The 17,221-nt window shown below is 39.5% G+C and overlaps 1 protein-coding gene across 1 annotated transcript; it reads left to right on the top strand.

Moving 5' to 3' along the window:
* The first annotated feature begins 718 nt into the window (after positions 1 to 718).
* hbn (aristaless related homeobox homeobrain) lies at positions 719 to 16,940 on the top strand. Its single transcript, XM_003706387.3, has 4 exons — positions 719 to 1,110; positions 10,166 to 10,431; positions 14,974 to 15,061; positions 15,919 to 16,940. The coding sequence occupies exons 1-4, from the start codon at positions 1,038 to 1,040 to the stop codon at positions 16,380 to 16,382; spliced, it is 891 nt and encodes a 296-aa protein (XP_003706435.1). The 5' UTR covers positions 719 to 1,037; the 3' UTR covers positions 16,383 to 16,940.
* The last annotated feature ends 281 nt before the right edge of the window (positions 16,941 to 17,221 follow it).

The following is a 17,221-nucleotide window of genomic DNA, read 5'->3' as shown; positions in this document are numbered from 1 at the left end:
GAACTTGTGCAATTTTGAAGGTTCATACTTTGCCATTTTACAACTATCGAATTTTAAAAATGTCAAACCAACAAACAACATCCCTAATGAAAACAAATTCCAATTCTGTGCTGCTCATAAAAATGATCAAATCTCCCAATCAAATTACATAGAATCTTAACACCATCCTTTAATTAACCCATCGCCAACTCCCTCCGAATCCAAACTTCTCCCCGCAAAGAGTAAGAAAAAGGAACCTGAAAACTCTCAGTTAACGGTGTAGGTAAGATAAATGGCGAAAAAATGCGCGTACATCCGAAGACGCGGTAAATAATGTTGATAGAGAAAAAGAGAGAGAGTAAAGAAATATCCCGTCGATCGAAACCGTGGCGTCAAAGTGAAACGAGAAAACGAAAGACAGATAAAGGGACGGACATAGGTAGATGTACGACGTAGAAGAAAGACAGAAAGATGGAGACTCAGAAGCGAGAGGTTCAGTTAGAAGGAGGAAGAGCGTGGAGGGGGAGGGTAGGAGGAGGTGGAAAAAAATCCGGGGATTTACGCGGAAAGGGCAAAATATTCCCCGCCCAGGCCTCATTCAACCCCCGAGTACGGGGTGGCTTTGGGTGAGAAGCGTGCGCCCTCATTGGCGGGGAGGCTAATATGGCGGTGTTAGGGGTTGCGAGGTGGGGCGGCTGTGTGTGATATTAAGGGCTGCTTTCATGTCCGACGAGCCAGTTCGTGGTGCGCCGTCGATTGACGCATTTTCTTTTCGAAGCCAGAGTCGCGTGGAACATCGGCGCTCCGTCGTTTTTTCCTTTCTCCTCTCTGGTTCTTTCTTTCTTGCTTTCTTCGCCGCGAGTATCGTATACCGTTGACCCTTTCGCGCCAATTTGGACGTTTTCTTCGACGAAGCTCCATCTGTCCGCGTGCGACAGCGGGAAAATACGATTTACCGGGATCCTCGATGATACAGAACTTTTCGCAAGTGATCCTTCGTGAATTCTGCTACGCTTCCGGTTAACACTTGCCTACGCTGTGATTTCCGACGAACAAGCATGGCGCAAACTTACAATCAGAAGAAGAACGTGTATAGCATCGATCAGATATTGGGACACGGCAAGGACGAAGGTACACTTTTTTTATCTAGTGCTTGCGTGTGGAATTTGCATGAAATTCGGGGAATCGCGCGTGATCGCCGATTCTTTCGAGTGTGTACAGTTTTTTAATGTACGATGGTTACACGTGTGGACTCTTTATAACTATACAAACTTAACATGTTTGGAAGTTTTTTTTTTAGATAATTAATATCGTTTTGAAATGAGTCAAATATACAGACAGCTTAAAAATCGGAATTTTTAACCTCTTCAAGGGTACCGATTTGTGTATGTGTGAAACTAATTGCTATCAATTTAAGATAAGTGGAATATAAATGCATAGAAAACTAGACTGTAATTTCCTTGTTATCTCATAAATATCAGTATGAACTTGGAACCTAAAATAAACTAAATATTATTTTTACAATATTTTTTAATTGCTATCAATGTAGAATAAGTTCAAACATAACTGGATTAAAAGTTAGACCACTTGGCAACAAAAATCACTATTAAAATATTTTCGACCCCGTCAAGGACACATAACAATGCAAAATAAAATTTATATTAAATAACCATCGATTTAAAATAAGTAATAACATTGCTAAAAAATTGCATAGTCTTCAAAGAGTAAAAATCATACCTAAAGAAGTTAATAAATTCACAAGGCTGTTATTGTATGCGAATGTTTCTGTTTACTTAACACGAAACGACATATAATAAACTCGACTAGGAAATGTTGCATTATTATCTGGTATCTGGTATCGTTAAATAAACTACAGTCTCATTTACCAGCATTTTACCATTTTTGTATCGATCGAGCCGCGATTGCGATAAAAAAATATAAAGGGAAAAATTTCCTTCTAACTGAAACAAAGTGGGTTATCTATCTTAACCCATCGTTCAACGCGCATCAGATAATCCTCGTAATTGTATGGTAATTTAGCAAATGGCATTTTACCGATTTTCGAAATTACCACCGTCGATCGAGCGACAAATCGATCGATCATACTAATGGAGGAAAATCTGTTTACACACGAATGTACGCAGACGTTCGCGCGTCGTCGGGGTACGAACTACGTCTTTTACTCTGTTTGACTACGTGTGCATCGCTTAATCGGATATTAATTAGCTACATATCATTTCTGAGTTCGTCTACTTACTATTTATATTCTGACAAGTTTTGGTATTTTTAAATTTTCAAACTTTAAGTATTTTTATATTTATAAATTTGTGGATGTTTGAAATTCATAAATTCCTGGGTTCTCAAGTTTATAGATTCATAAATTATTAAAGGTTGTTTTCAATTTTTTAACTTTGACTATTTTTAGAATTTCTGAGGAATTTAATTCCTGGACCTTCTAATCCTGATATTCTGAAATTCCTAAATCAGTAAATGCACCCCCAGAGTCTTATATTCTTATGTTCCTAACTCCTCAAATTTTCAACCCTCAACTCCTTATATTTTTATATTTTTAAGACTCTAAATTCCAACACCCCTAAAATTCATAAATTCTCAAAGTCCCAAAATTCACAGACCCTCAAATCCTCAAGATCTAAAATTTCTATACCCCCAAATTTCTACACCCTCGAATCCCCAAGATCCCAGATTTCTAAATCCTCAAGTTCCCAAACCCCAAATGAAGAAATCCCCAAATTCTCAGACCATGTGAATACTACAAAATTAAATACTATTAAACCCCCCAAATTCCAACACCCCCAAATCTCTATATTTGAAAATTATCCAAATGTCGAAATTTCCAAAAATTCCTAAATCCCCAATTTCCCACACCCCCAAATCTCCACATTTCAAAGTTACCCAAACATCCAAATTCCTAAAAGTCCCCAAATCCTGAAATGTCTCCTACTATAAAAATCCTCCAACATCTTGAAAAATTATTGAAGCGTCCAGGTTTTAAAATTTGTCCAACGTCCGTTTGATTATGAGCACATTACTTAATTGCCGTGAGCGTTTTAAAAGGCTAATTAGGTCGAGGTTCGAATCTGTGTTGACGATCAGTAGGATGTAAATTTACAACGTGACTAGTAGCACGCGAGCGAGCGAGCTGGCGAGTGCATAACACACGTGTGCACATTTGTTTGCGAGCACATTTTCCGCGGAGGTAAACGCACGAACACGCAATTATTTCATTAAAATATTCTACCGATGGATTTCTCAAGAAAGCACGATTACGCTTAATGCCGTTAATTCCTGACCCGCGCCACGTGCTACTGTTTCGCGATAAATTATGGCGTTTCCATGCGGACTCGATGCATACATATTGCCACGCGACACGACATCAAAAGGCGTTTTAAAACGCGACGTGATAATTAACACGCGCAACAGACTGTATCTTTCGTGGAAATTAAGAGGAAAATGGATAGACTTGAGGGGATTAAATGGAGTAGTTTGAGAATCAAGTTTGTGATGTTTTTAGGAGTTTTTTGATTGGGTAAGGAATTTTGATATGGGGGATGACTAATGGGGGGATTTGGGGATTTGGGAGGATGTTTTGAAATTTGTGGATTTGGGAATTTGGACTTTTGAGGTTTGGGTATTTGGGGAGTTGGGGATTTAGGGATTTAGAGATTTAGGGATTTGTGTATGGGAAATTTTGAGATTTGGGTATTTGGAGAGTTGGGGATTCGGCAATGGGAAATTTTTAAATTTTGAATTTTGAGATTTAGATATTTGGGGAGTTGGGGATTTGGGAATGGGAAATTTTTAAATTTGGAATTTTGAGATTTGGGGAGTTGGGGATTTGGGAGTAGGAAATTTTGAAATTTGAAATTGTCAGATTTGGGTATTTGGGGATTTAGGGAATGGGGAATGGGGAATTTTGAGATTTGGGTGTTTGGAGAGTTGGGGATTTGGGAGTAGGAAATTTTGAAATTTGGCACTTCGAGATTTGGGTGTTTGAAGATTTAGGGATTTGATAGTAGGAAACTTTGAAATTTGTATATTTGGGAATTTTAGGAATCTAGAAATTTGGGAAGATAAAATTTAGGAATGTTTGAATTTGGGGATTTGGAAGTTTGGAGTTGGCAGTTTGGAAATTTGGAAATTTCTTCGTTTAGTACTTCAGGAGTTTGAAAGTTTGAGAATGTAGGAATTCAAACAACAGAAAATTCGGAGATTTAGGGATTTGTGTACTAGCATGTTTCAGAATGTAGAATTTGGGGCTATGAGGATTTACACTTTGAAAATTTGAGGATTTAGGAACTTACAGTAGGCAGGAATTTAGCTATTCAGAAAATAGAAACTTTGAAAAGTAAATTTGTTAATCCCTCAATATAGGGATTAATAATTTGGGAATTTCTGTGTAGGGAAGAATATAATTTAAAAATTAAGAAATTCGAAAAATTACAAATTTAAAATTCTACAATTTTGAAATGGACTTGGAATGACAAAGATACCCTAACCTTTGCTATACTATTTCAAAATATCAGTTATTAATGAAACCACACGCCGTGTTAACAATTAAAATGGAACGGAAATAAAATAGTCTAAAAATGAAACGAAATAATTAACAATTAGCTTTAGACAATTAGCATTTATTATATCGCACATCCTTGCGTACTTCTTCGAATCCTCCCTAAAGAAATATACACACATAATTTTATCGACAGTCATCGGTCGTTTTTGAGAAATGATTTCGTTCATCGTCCACTAAAACACCATGAAAAATTAATCAACTCTCGTAAAGCTACACTTATTAAATTTCCACGAAGATACTCGTTGCACGGCAATTTTTTTGCTCGAACGATTATCCGGACGAGTTTAGCGGTGAACGTATTACCCGTAAACCCTCTTAAGGATTTTATTAGATTTTCAGCGTAAAGCCGGACCTTGTGTAATCCGTTCTAGCGAAGTGTATCTTGTCCAGGAGGATATACGGCACGGCTTGTTCTTAACTCTTTACACTCGTATCCATTGGTGTAACAACCATAACCTTGGAAGTGGAGATGTAACTCGTGGCGATATAGCGAAAGGTACCAAATATGACGAGACCATGTGTGGATATTCAGTATGCGACGATCTAACGTGTGCTGAATGTTATTTAAAAAAGATCTAATGCATGGAGAATCTAATATACGGCGATATAACGCGTGGCGATATAGCGTGAGGTACCAAGTACGACGAGACTATGAAAATATTTAATGTGCGACGATCTAACGTGTGCTGAATGTTATTTATAAAGACCTAATGCATGGAGAATCTAATATACAGCGATATAACGCGTGGCGATATAGCGTGAGGTACCAAGTATGACGAGACTATGAAAGTATTCAATGTGCGACGATCTAACGTGTGCTGAATGTTATTTATAAAGATCTAATGCATGGAGAATCTAATATACGGCGATATAACGCGTGGAAATTTAACATGTGTATAATACATGAAAAAGAGTTTAGGATGTGACGTCAAGGGTTTAGGAATGTTGTGTTACTAAGATGTGGAGAATTTAACGCGTGAAGATTTAAATAATATATGGGAGAACTGGGGCGCGGCGATAAAACACGAGGGTAAACTGACGGGTAGGATATTTTATGCGCGGAGAATCTAACACGTGGAAAATGTAATGTATGGCGATAAAATGCATGGAAAACTTTGTGTGTGGCTATATATCGCGTGGTAATCTAACGAGTAGGATATTGAACGCGTGGAGAAACTTATAGGTGACGATAAAACGCGTGGCAATAGAACGCGTGGTAATTTAACGAATAGAAAATTCAGCACGTGGAGAATCTAATTTGTGAAAAATCTAACGCGAGGATAAGGCAATGTGTGGAGTCACAACGCGTGGAAAATCTGATAGGTGGCGGATATAACGCGTGGTGATATAACGAATAGAAAATTCAACGTGTGGAGAATCTAACGCGAGAAAAATCCAACGCGTAAATAATCTAATAGATGGCAATATAACGCGTGGTAATATAACGAATAGAAAATTCAACGCGTGGGGAGTCTAACGCGAGAAAAATCTGACGCGTAAATAATCTAATGCGTGGAGACACAACACGTGGAAAATCTAATAGGTGCCGATATAACGCGTGGTAATATAATGAATAGAAAATTCAACACGTGAAGAATCTAACGCGAGAAAAATTTAACGCGTGGAAAATATAATAGGTGGCGATATAACGCGTGGTAATCTAACAGATACAAAATATAACGCGTAGCAAATTTAATGTTTTGAAAACCAATCGCATCGAACGATGTATAGAGAATGTAACACATACAAAATCGAACCCACAGAAATCTACCATATAGCAAGTCGTAATTGCATAACATCTGGCAATATATCGCGTGGCAATCTAAAGCTATTTCGTGTACATAATAATCCTAATTACGTCAATGCCGGTATACTTATGATCCCATGATAGAGAACATCATAGGAAGAAGGTTTCTTAGCGTCGTGCCAATTAGCGTCCGGATGATTGGATTTTCATACAGGCCGAATTGATTACGAGGTTACGCGTGTATGCACGTTTCATGATACATATGGGTACACGGGTAGGAACACAGTCGATGATCACTGTATACAGCTGGACCGATTATTGGCCCGTCCCGATTGTGGCGTACAGAAATCAGGATGTGTTTGCGGATTTCGATCGTACAGTCGTCTAACATAATTAATGCGTCTGATAATACCTGTGCATCGAGTGTCCATTGATACGATTCGCTGAGTATCGCTTACAGATCGACGCGTTCACGATTATAGATTATCAAGGGAGCGATTCACTTTTGCTTTATGCTGTGGGCCAAAAACTTTCGTCTTTCTATGATGCACCATTGTCATAATTCACTTTTTTATGTTTGAGTTCATTAACTCTTAAATTCTTTAAAATGACAGATTTTTAAATTCAGATATTCTTCAGTTTTTTACATTTTCAAGTTCCTGAATTCTTCAGATTTTTTTATTTTCTTTATTCTTCAGATTTTTCAATTTTCTTAATCCTCAAATTATTATATTTGTTAAATGTTATTAAACCTCAAAATTTCAACTTGCGAATGTACCTAAATTTCCAAATATTCAAATTCACGCTTTTCTAAATTCTCAAACCCTCAAATACCCAACATTCCAATTGCAACATCCCTGGTATATGCAACCACAAATTAAAGATAACACAAATCCTAAATTCCTAGATCCCATATTCTCAAATTCTCAACACTCTAATTTCAACATCCCTTATACGCATTCACAAATTAAAGATTACTCAAATCCCCAAATTCCTAGACCTCAAATCCTCAAATTCCAAAAACTCCAATTGCATCCCCATCACATGCAACTATGAATAACTATGATACAATTAAGCTATCCAAGCCCACCCTAAAGTCCTAGTAACGAATGGTATTCACAGACCAAAAAAGATCCACTGATCCGTCGATATTAAAGTCGTCGCAAATGGAGACGAACTCAATTAAACGCAAAATGTTGTCAACAAGTATCGGGCAAAAAAGCGGGACATGTGGTGATCGTAGGGCACGGTAAATAAATCTTTAATTTCGCGGCGCGACTTGGCTTTACGGGCCACCCTCTCGGGCGCAACCCCATATCGGCGGGGGTCGTAGATTTAATAGAAAGAGCCGGAGAGTTAGGCATCAAGTGGGTGCCCCATTGTGCCCTAGCATGAAAACATAAAAATCTCTCTATTCATCGTGGATTATCCGAACGTTGTTTGCGTAAATGTTAGTGCGATTACGCGCACACGCACGCGTGTATTTCTCTCTCTCTCCCTTTTGCTCGTCCATTTGCACACGCAGCCGACATGCGTACCGGTCTGAACGATTCGCTTTATTCGCAACCTATCACAATTGCCGGTTAGAGCGGCATCGAAATGTAGGATTAACGTTATTTCGCTCGAGTAGCAAATGCGCGTCTAATTAGTTCAAGGAAACGTGTGTAAGGGGATGATGGGAGCGGATGGGGTGAGACAGATATTGAAACTTTGTGAACCGATGGTCGTTATGGCGTTGTTATTTAATTTCATGGCCAATGCCGGTTACGTTCAAAAGCGTACTATCTCTAATTAGATACAGGCGGAAATTAAACGATTAACGACGCGTTAATGGACTTACGATTTTCAGCACCGTGATGGCTTTCTAATTGTACGATAAGCGTGCAAAAGAGAAGTCGATGAGCTTACGCTCAATTAGTCACGTGATTCACCTTAATTATTGTCTTCTTACCTTAATTGCCTGTATGTTCTATCAGGGATTTTTTCATTTTTTAATTGATACCTCTAATGGACATCTTACACGATTTTCATTCGTGAGGACTCTTAGAATTTACTCATAATGCTGAATTATTAAAAATATGAATATATAAAAAAATATTAATTTTGCATTAATGTATTGTTCATTGTAAATATAGGAATTTATGGACTTTAAAAATATTGTTCAATTTTTATGTGCTATATTTTACAAACAATGTCGAATTTGTCCACATTGTCATCATTTTTAAAATCTTTATTTTTGCAATGAAGTATAAAATTAAATAGGTAAGGCTCTTAAAACAGCCCTACGTCACTCTATGAAATGACTTTTTCATGAAATCGTGCAACATTAGTAAAAAACGCAATATTCCGTGCGTAGAAAAAAGAGTACATTCCGCGTGTAGTTTGCTCTAATGAGCTGTTTAAGCCCGCACCGAGGCGGGAAGACGAAAGAATTGGCGGGAAAGAGATAGCTACGAGGGAGGGTCAGAGAAACGAGAAATGCAAGGGTTGCATCGGGCACCGAAGGGGGCACGTTGTACGACATGTACTTGTGATATTTGCTAATCACTGACGGCAACGGTTTTTAAGTACTATCGAGCGTGTACGTATAATGTACAGGCTCGCATCGATGCGTCATATTTCATACATAGCCGGATATACAAAAAATGAAGCGCACCGGGTGAGGCTTAAAATTGGCAAATCCGCCGATCGGACATCATCGGCGTATCGGTTTGTATATCGGCGCCCGGTTCGTGGCGCGGCTTAAAAACGAAATTGCACCCACACCGGCCCCGCAGCATCTACACCCCCCTAACCACCCCCTTGCGTCCTCGCGTTTGCTGTCGCTTGCGTACCAGCGAAACGTCAATTTCGTTTTGGCAGCGTGGACGATTTAGCTTAATCGCCCCGATCCTCTCTTGCGCTCAAGTATCGAAGGCCCACGTCGATCGTTTGATACGCGTTTCTGTCCAAACTTCAATACCTGTCGCGGTCCTATACCACCGTTTCCCTATCTGTATTTTTTCCATGGACTATGGGGTTCCAGGAACGGTGGCGATCCTGGGCTTCGGTTCGAAATTTTTGGAATTTTGGGATTTAGGACTTGGGGTTTGTGCAGTTTGGGGATGTGGGGATTGATGTACGGAAATTTGGGGATGTAGGAATTGGGTATGTGAAAATTTAGGGATGTAGAAATTGGGTATGTGAAGATTCAGGGATGTGAGTATTAGGTATGTGACAATTTAGGGATATGGATATTGAGTATGTGAAAATTTAGGGATATGGAAATTGAGTATGTGAAAATTTAGGGATGTGGAAATTGAGTATGTGAAAATTTAGGGATGTCGAAATTGAATATGTGAAAATTTAGGGATGTAGAAACTGAGTATGTAAAACTTTACATATGTAGAAATTGTGTACGTGAGAATTCAGACATGTGGATATTACATATGTAGAAATTGAGTGTGTGAGAATTCAGGGATGTGGGTATTAGGTATATGAAAATTTGGCGATGTAGAAATTGAACATATAAAAATTTAGGGATGTAAAAACTGAGTATGTGAAAACTCACATATGTAAATATTACATATGCAAAAATTTAGAGATGTGTAAACCGGGTGTTTGAAAACGTAGAAACTTGTATCTTCGTCCACCCTCATAATCCACACGAATGTTTAAATACAAAAAATCGAAGGCTTCGTGTACACAGATGCACGCCACATGCAAACACGATAATGTTGTTTTTGATCGTTGATAATAATTAATGTAACGTATACGAATAAAAGGAAGTAATTTCGATAGATTCGGGAGATAGAGGAGAAATGTCAGTGATGCTCGAAATGAATTATTCTTTTTATCCTTATTTCCAGATCACGCGACCTCGTCCGATGTGATCGGCGATGGAGGAGATACGGAACTCGGTCATTTGAGCGATCATCAGATAAACGATGCTCTGCACGATCCCTTAAATCTAGGAGAGTCAGATAGACCACGCAAGGTTCGAAGGTCCCGTACAACCTTCACCACCTACCAGTTACACGAGTTAGAGAAAGCTTTTGGGAACACCCAGTATCCAGATGTGTTCACCAGGGAGGAGCTGGCGATGAGGTTAGACCTGTCGGAAGCTAGGGTACAGGTTAGTTTAACTTTACTCAAATTAATAACTGCGATTATATTCCAGTGTAGATATTTTAATACATGGTATAGAAATCACTGTTGAAATGTGATGTCATTTTTGGTGTCCCTTGAGTTAGCGTTTGTGTCATTGATGTAATAGCAATATTATTACAAATTCTACTTTTTAAAAAATTCTTATCAGTATCTAGGCTTTGGTTAAGGAATGTAAAAAGAATTCCACTGCTCACTTTATTTGTACATATTCTTCGAAGAGGGTCCATGTCTCCCCTAAATTTCAAGGTTCTTGCAAGATTGGAGACAAATAATGCTCCCTACTTTCCTCCTTAACCAAAGGACCCCTGCACCCCAGTGAAAGATGAATTCTTCACGTATCATTTCTCAACAAAATCAATAGTTTAACTTTTCACCCCCACATGCATGATTAATACCAGGAAATGAAATTATGCAAATTATAAGGAAATTTAAAAATGTGAAGATTCATCCACTTCATCCAAAAGGTTAATACCGGATCACGCAAATGCAAAAACTCATAAAAAAAGTTGAAAGTATTGAGAGCGAAGGAAAATTTGGATTTCACGGATCCTTAAGGGTTCGAAATTTGAGCAATAGGACGATACTCTAAATTGTCTTTAAAGTCATGCATGCACACCAATAGCTTTCCGGGCTTGATATTCGAACTGGGAAAGCCGTAGCTGAATGAGCCACAACCTCAGTGTGGGCCTCTCAACTAATTACACACTATTGTACCGAAAATCTGCCGCTCTTCGACGTCTGCAATTTCACGAAAGACGCGCCAGACCATCATACTCGTGCTACGAGGATTAATTTCATACGAGCCAGTTGAACGGTAAAGAGCGTGCGGGGTCGTAATCTGCTTTGAAATTATTTGCCAGCCGTGCCTTTTAACGGTCATGAGAGAGCACCAGGTGTGCATATTTTGACGTCGATAAAAAAAGAATCAAATGGGATTTACATGGACAATTGTAACTTTTAAACTCTTCTTTTATCTCAGTAATTATTTTACCCTTTCAATCTTTTTCCAATACCAATATTTTCAAATTTGATAAATATTGTCGAGTAATTAAATATTTTGACAACTCATGTGTCATTGCTGGGTATTCTTAACTATCAGATTTGCTCTTATCTAAAGGTCACTCAGGGTTACTATTACACTACATAGGTTACTCAGATTGAATATAAGATTACAGACTGACAAGATGTAAGATTGAATATAAGGTTACTAGTATTTCCCAATGTAGTGTAATGCATGTTAATATAAAATATGAAATGAAGAAATGGAAAGTTGTGAAATGAGAAAGTAAATGTGGAATGACGACCTTGCAATTGAATGATGGAGCAGCTGATGCAGGTGAATATTACGATAAATTACGTGAATTTGAAAATCTTTGATCGCGATGATTTGATCACGATTGCGATAAATATCATCCCCATCCACACCTATTATCACTTAATCGTCCGCGAAACGAGCCGGGTCTACGTGACGCGGAATCGGCGTGCAGCGACGACAGTGTCCGGGTATTGGCGGGTGCTGCCATAAATTATGACTTTTCCATGGATGGAAATCGGTTACTCGATTAGCGTAACCATCCTGACACCCTCTACTAGTACGAACAGAGAGGACACGATCGCGCGAGCGAAACACGGAACGAAATTGGAGAGAGGAGAGACAGTGGTAGAATCGCGAAAGCAGGAGAAAGAGAGGGAGAAAGAGAGCGTGTACGTGTATACACGTGTAGATATCTAGGATGGGTGTGTGTGCAGGGTATAGAGAAGGGTCGTGGATAGAGCCGTCGTCGAAGGGTGGCGTGCAGCTGAAAAGAGACAGAGAGCATTCCGATTGGCCCATTGTGGTACAGCCAAGCGACAATGCCGGCAATTGGCCGTCGCTCGACAAAACCGCTAAATGATCCGCCGCGGCGCAGTGGTGCCACGGCCACTTTATTTCAATCTAGGAAATCCTCCGCTACTCCTCCTCCACCTCCGCCCTACCCCACCTACCGCGCCACCCCACAATTCCAGATGCGAAATTACCCATTTTTCGGTATTAATGGCCGGCCGATGTATCGCGTTCGATCGACGATCGGTCCCGATGGTAATGGAATCACGAATCGTTTCTGCCCGCTTCCTATTCCCGCGGACGCTCCAGGCTCGCTTTCGCTTTTTCCCTTGCGTCCCTGTTTCGATTTCACGGGATTTTTCAGTTACCACAAAAGACGATAATTATATAGAAATGCGTACGCCCACAGTTTCAAGGTCCTTCAGATATCAAGGCCTTAACCCTTGCAGAACCTTCATCTCAGAAGTGGATACAAGTTTGTCTTCGATGTGATAACTGTGGTCGATGTTGGGACCAGAAATGTGGTCGATGGTAAGCCGTATACTGTCAAGGTGACTCAATCTTTAGATTACCCAGTAAACTCATTTTGTACTCATGTTATGGACAGGGAAGATTGTTAATCATGTAATGGCTTAACATCATATTCATCAGCCGATGCATCCACATATGTGAAGTCTAATATTTATTGTATCATGTGTGTACATATACTGAATTCGACATCATGTGTATATCAAACTGTGCATATTAAATTGTCACTATTAAATAGTATATTAAACCGCATTAAATTATATTAAATCATAGGTACATTAAATACAAGTAATATCTAAAAAGATAGCCATCGCCTGACAACGTATTTAAAGATAAAAAGAGTTCTTAAAAATCCTTATGTATAGTTATTCAGAAGGGGGATAGAAAAACCCTAAGAGATGAACCTGCACCGTCAACTAGTTTCATAGTAGATACATGGAACGTAGTACTTGCATATGTAAAGTGTAGGGGTAGAAAGAAATTGTAGTCGGTTAGTGCCGGCAACAAGCAAGAGGGTAAGCAGGAAATTTGCGGCGGAGACGGTGGAAACGTTACACCGAGATTGTGTGTGGACCGAGACAGGGATTGAAAGTTTCGGGTTCGCGTTGGGTCGCTTAAACGACGCGCAGCAACGTTTGCGAGCACTTTGGCGTTAGCGGGGTATTCAGGGGCGATTAAATAATTAACAGCAATTAGGCAATTGAATTTCCTGCCCCGGCCTCGCGACGTTCAACCCCTTTCCCTCGCTCCTACGTTGAACGCTTCCAGTCACTTTCAAAACTTCCCTTCTCCACCTTGGCATCGACCAACGATATTCCTAATTCCTCCTTGCAAGTCCTTCGACCAAATTTAATCATCCGATTAGCGTTACATTAATTATGAGTTATTCTCTTTCTTTTCGGATCGTTAGTTATCTTTCTTTAATGAAACTATTTCGAATGTCTTAACTCTCTCGTAATAATATAGGGATGCAAAGATATATCTTGGAACTTCGAGATATGGGGATGTAGGACCTTTGGGGTAGGTATAAGAAGAAATATAATTCTGACATGGGAGTTTAAGGAGACATAAATCTAGAGGTATAAAAATATAGAAATTATAGAAATCAGAAGGTAGGAATATTAACATATAGGTATCTGGACATATTGGTACCTGTGGAACCTGGTACTTGAGGATCTGAAGGGCTTTAATAAAGTGGGGAATTTGAACTTGAATTTGGAGTTTGATGTACAAAAATTAGAACCCATAATTTTCATGACACAGAGATCCATGTACACAAATCTTAGAAACACACGTTTCGTCATAAATACTGAATTTAAATCTCGAAGAAGATGAAAGAAAAGTTGACCAGACAGCGTTCGAAGAAGTAGGTATCACCGAACGATCCACGCGTATCGGATCGATGTCGATGGATCGGCTGAAAAGCACTGGATTTCCTACACAATAGAGGTAGGATGTAAAATGCAATCTCCCTCTTTCTCTGTCTCTTTCGCGGGGTCTGCCGCTAGCCACGAAAAATCAGAGCAGCTCAGGCGGAAAGCGAAAGCATTTATATGGCAGTAACGGGGTCTGCAGAAACGGCGTGCCAGGCTTTCGATGGGGCGGCGAGGGACGAGGGCAGGGGTTGCTGCCACTCAGGGGTACGGAGGAAATCAGGATAATTGTTAACAATTAGCTTAATCAACCTCGAGAGCAAGCTTTTGTTGGGTGGTTCTGATACGGCTGCTTGGGGTTCTCATGCGTAGCTAGGCGTATTTTCTTCCCAGAAATAATTCGATGATTTCGCGCGATAAATGTTCTCTTAATTTGGAAGGACACCGGGAGCAACTGTGTCGTCAAGCTGAAGCTTCTTGAAACAAAATTTATTACTGTTGCAAATTGCACGACACTTAACTTTCTGAGAGTCCCATTTTCTTGTTTATTTTTTATTCCATAATTCCTGTTTAGGAATAGTATCAAATTTTAGTAACAATGTATCTGTAGTGTGTTCAATTTTTATTATAGTCAAATGGCAACCAGAGAAGCGAATTTCTAACTGATTATAATTAATATCATAAATAGACACCAATATAAATTTCAGTGTTAATACAATATAATATCGAGTTTTATTAACATTTTTCAAGATTGATTCAAGTGTCATTTTTCTGTTCTCAGGTCTGGTTTCAAAATCGCCGCGCAAAATGGCGCAAGAAGGAGAAGGCTCTAGGAAGAGACACCAGTTTCATGCACGTGGAACAAAGCGGTAAGCGACTGTTCACATATCTTTTGAAAATTCGTCGCCAATACTGTTTGTTAATATGCGAGGAATCGAGCCACGAGGAAAAGTTACGGAAGGGTAGATGCAATCGGCACCAATTACATCTAATTTCAGTGTCGGCCATCGTGGCCATCACACGCGAACGATGCGCGACGGAAGCTTGACCGTTTAATTTTTCATGAAAGGCACTATCGGTGCTCCGTGGTTCTTATTCCTATGCGAACAGCGATCTCGCAGACAAGCGGATAAATTTCTACCATTCGAACTTCTCTAATCGTTTCTCGATGATACGTGTAAAATTGTCACGGAAAGAAATTATCCGTTTATCATAGGATTTATTGTACACCTTATGTTGGATCTATGTGCTCATTGCATTTTGTGTTAAGTGTTTTTAATTTTATATGAAAAATGTAGTAGTTGTAGTTTCAAAATGGCTGCTGGAGTCATACATGAAACATGAATTAGGGTTCAATATGAAGTGTCATTTAAGATCACTGCGAGTGAATGTCACAAAAATATCTGACATAAGAGGTACATTCATACTTGATCATTTTTATACATACAATCCAAAGATGTCTTTTGTTCAAAATAAATTGTACAGAGTCGATTTCTCAAATGATTTCAATCAAAGTGAAAAAACCAGGTTCGATATATCTAATGTAAAGAAGCAACCAAACGGTACCACGAGTTGAGAGTGGCCTTGAGCTAATTGATTTTGGACAAAGAACACAAAGCCGCAGCTGGATCTCTAAACGCTAACCAGCTCGATCTTGTCCGGGAACCCTTCGCAGTTCGTCAAAAACAAAACCGACTAAAATCCCTGCAAAACGGTGTGATTGCAGGTGTCAACGAGTTGTCCCTTCACGCCCGCTTGCTCCAAACCGCCGGCGGTGTGCCAGGTGCGGATCCATCGGGAGGACCAGCGGGTGCCTTTCCCTGGTTCATCCCTCCGGTGTTCCCACCACCGTGGCCGGCCAGTGCACCGAAACTACCCCCTCTGCACGCGATCCTGTCGCAATACATCGGCCTACCCCTTCCGCAGAACCTGGCGTCTCTTGGTACAGTGCTTCCGGTCGGACTGAACCCGGCTTCGTCCCTCAACCACAATAACGTGAACGGACATTCGCTCGGGAGTCATCTGCCGGGACATTCGTTGAATCTCGGGGTGCAGAGTCTGCCGCAGAATTTGAGTTCGAAGCACGACAAGGAGGAGGATTCCGCCTCGTCTGACGACGAGATCAGGAGACAAAGCGCGGAGGTCCTCAGAGTGAAGGCTGAAGAGGTTCTACGCAAGGTGGATAATTAACTGTGAAGATCTCGATGGCCTGATGTAAATAGCGGTGCCGAGGACTTTGCTGGTGTGATTGTATATTGTATGAAAGGTTCGATTAGGATGTAGGGGTTGAAAGAGTTCTGTTGAAGTGCAACCTAGTCTATTCGGGGCGGCTGTGGACGACTGAGATCGTTACGAAATTTCGTACCGAAATTTTTCTGTTGATGCGAGAAGCCGCTGGCGGTTTTCCGATGTCTTAGAAACATTTTATTGTAAAATATTCAAAGTTTCATGTTTATTATCATTCGAGAATACGTAGAATTTGGTTAATTATGGAATATTCGAAATGAGCATTTTTGGTATAAATTTTAATTTGTGGAACGTTGAAAATCTTAGTTGGAGTATTTTGTAGTCAGTTTAGAGACGATCGAAGCGAACTCATAGCGGACGAGCAATTTTTGTAATATACATGTATGATACGCAAACATGCATATACATATATATAAATATAGATCACGTACAATATCTTTTCATGTAAATATGTAGCTAATTAATTACATCGAGAGAAATATATGATACTATTAACATCTACCAGTTTACAATTCCCTATCCTCCCTGACTCCGACAGTTCTATCATTTCTAATATCTTTGGGGATCTGGGCAATCTGGGTAATTTAGCTAATTTTTGAATGAACATTTGGAAAATTTTTCACTTGAAAATCTGATAATCGAATTTGGAAATTTCAAACTTTGGCAATTTCGAAATTTGAGAATGTACAAATGTGAAAAAATTCATGTACAAATTAAAATTCCTAAATTTTCAAAGTTTTTAATTTTTAATTTCCAAGTCTTCAAGTTCACAAACTTTTCAA

Source organism: Megachile rotundata, chromosome 9 (assembly GCF_050947335.1).
Source record: "Megachile rotundata isolate GNS110a chromosome 9, iyMegRotu1, whole genome shotgun sequence".
NCBI classification, from domain to species: Eukaryota; Metazoa; Arthropoda; class Insecta; order Hymenoptera; family Megachilidae; genus Megachile; species Megachile rotundata.
The sequence above is the reverse complement of the archived record's forward strand: the minus strand, read 5'-3'. Positions and strand labels throughout refer to the sequence as shown.

What these genes read in the sequence shown, in the direction of transcription:
- hbn (XM_003706387.3), top strand. Translation starts at nt 1,038, where the DNA reads ATGGCGCAAACTTACAATCAGAAGAAGAACGTGTATAGCATCGATCAG. An exon ending in GGGACACGGCAAGGACGAAG is followed by an intron (nt 1,111 to 10,165) that starts GTACACTTTTTT and finishes CCTTATTTCCAG; the next exon opens with ATCACGCGACCTCGTCCGAT. An exon ending in CATGCACGTGGAACAAAGCG is followed by an intron (nt 15,062 to 15,918) that starts GTAAGCGACTGT and finishes GTGTGATTGCAG; the next exon opens with GTGTCAACGAGTTGTCCCTT.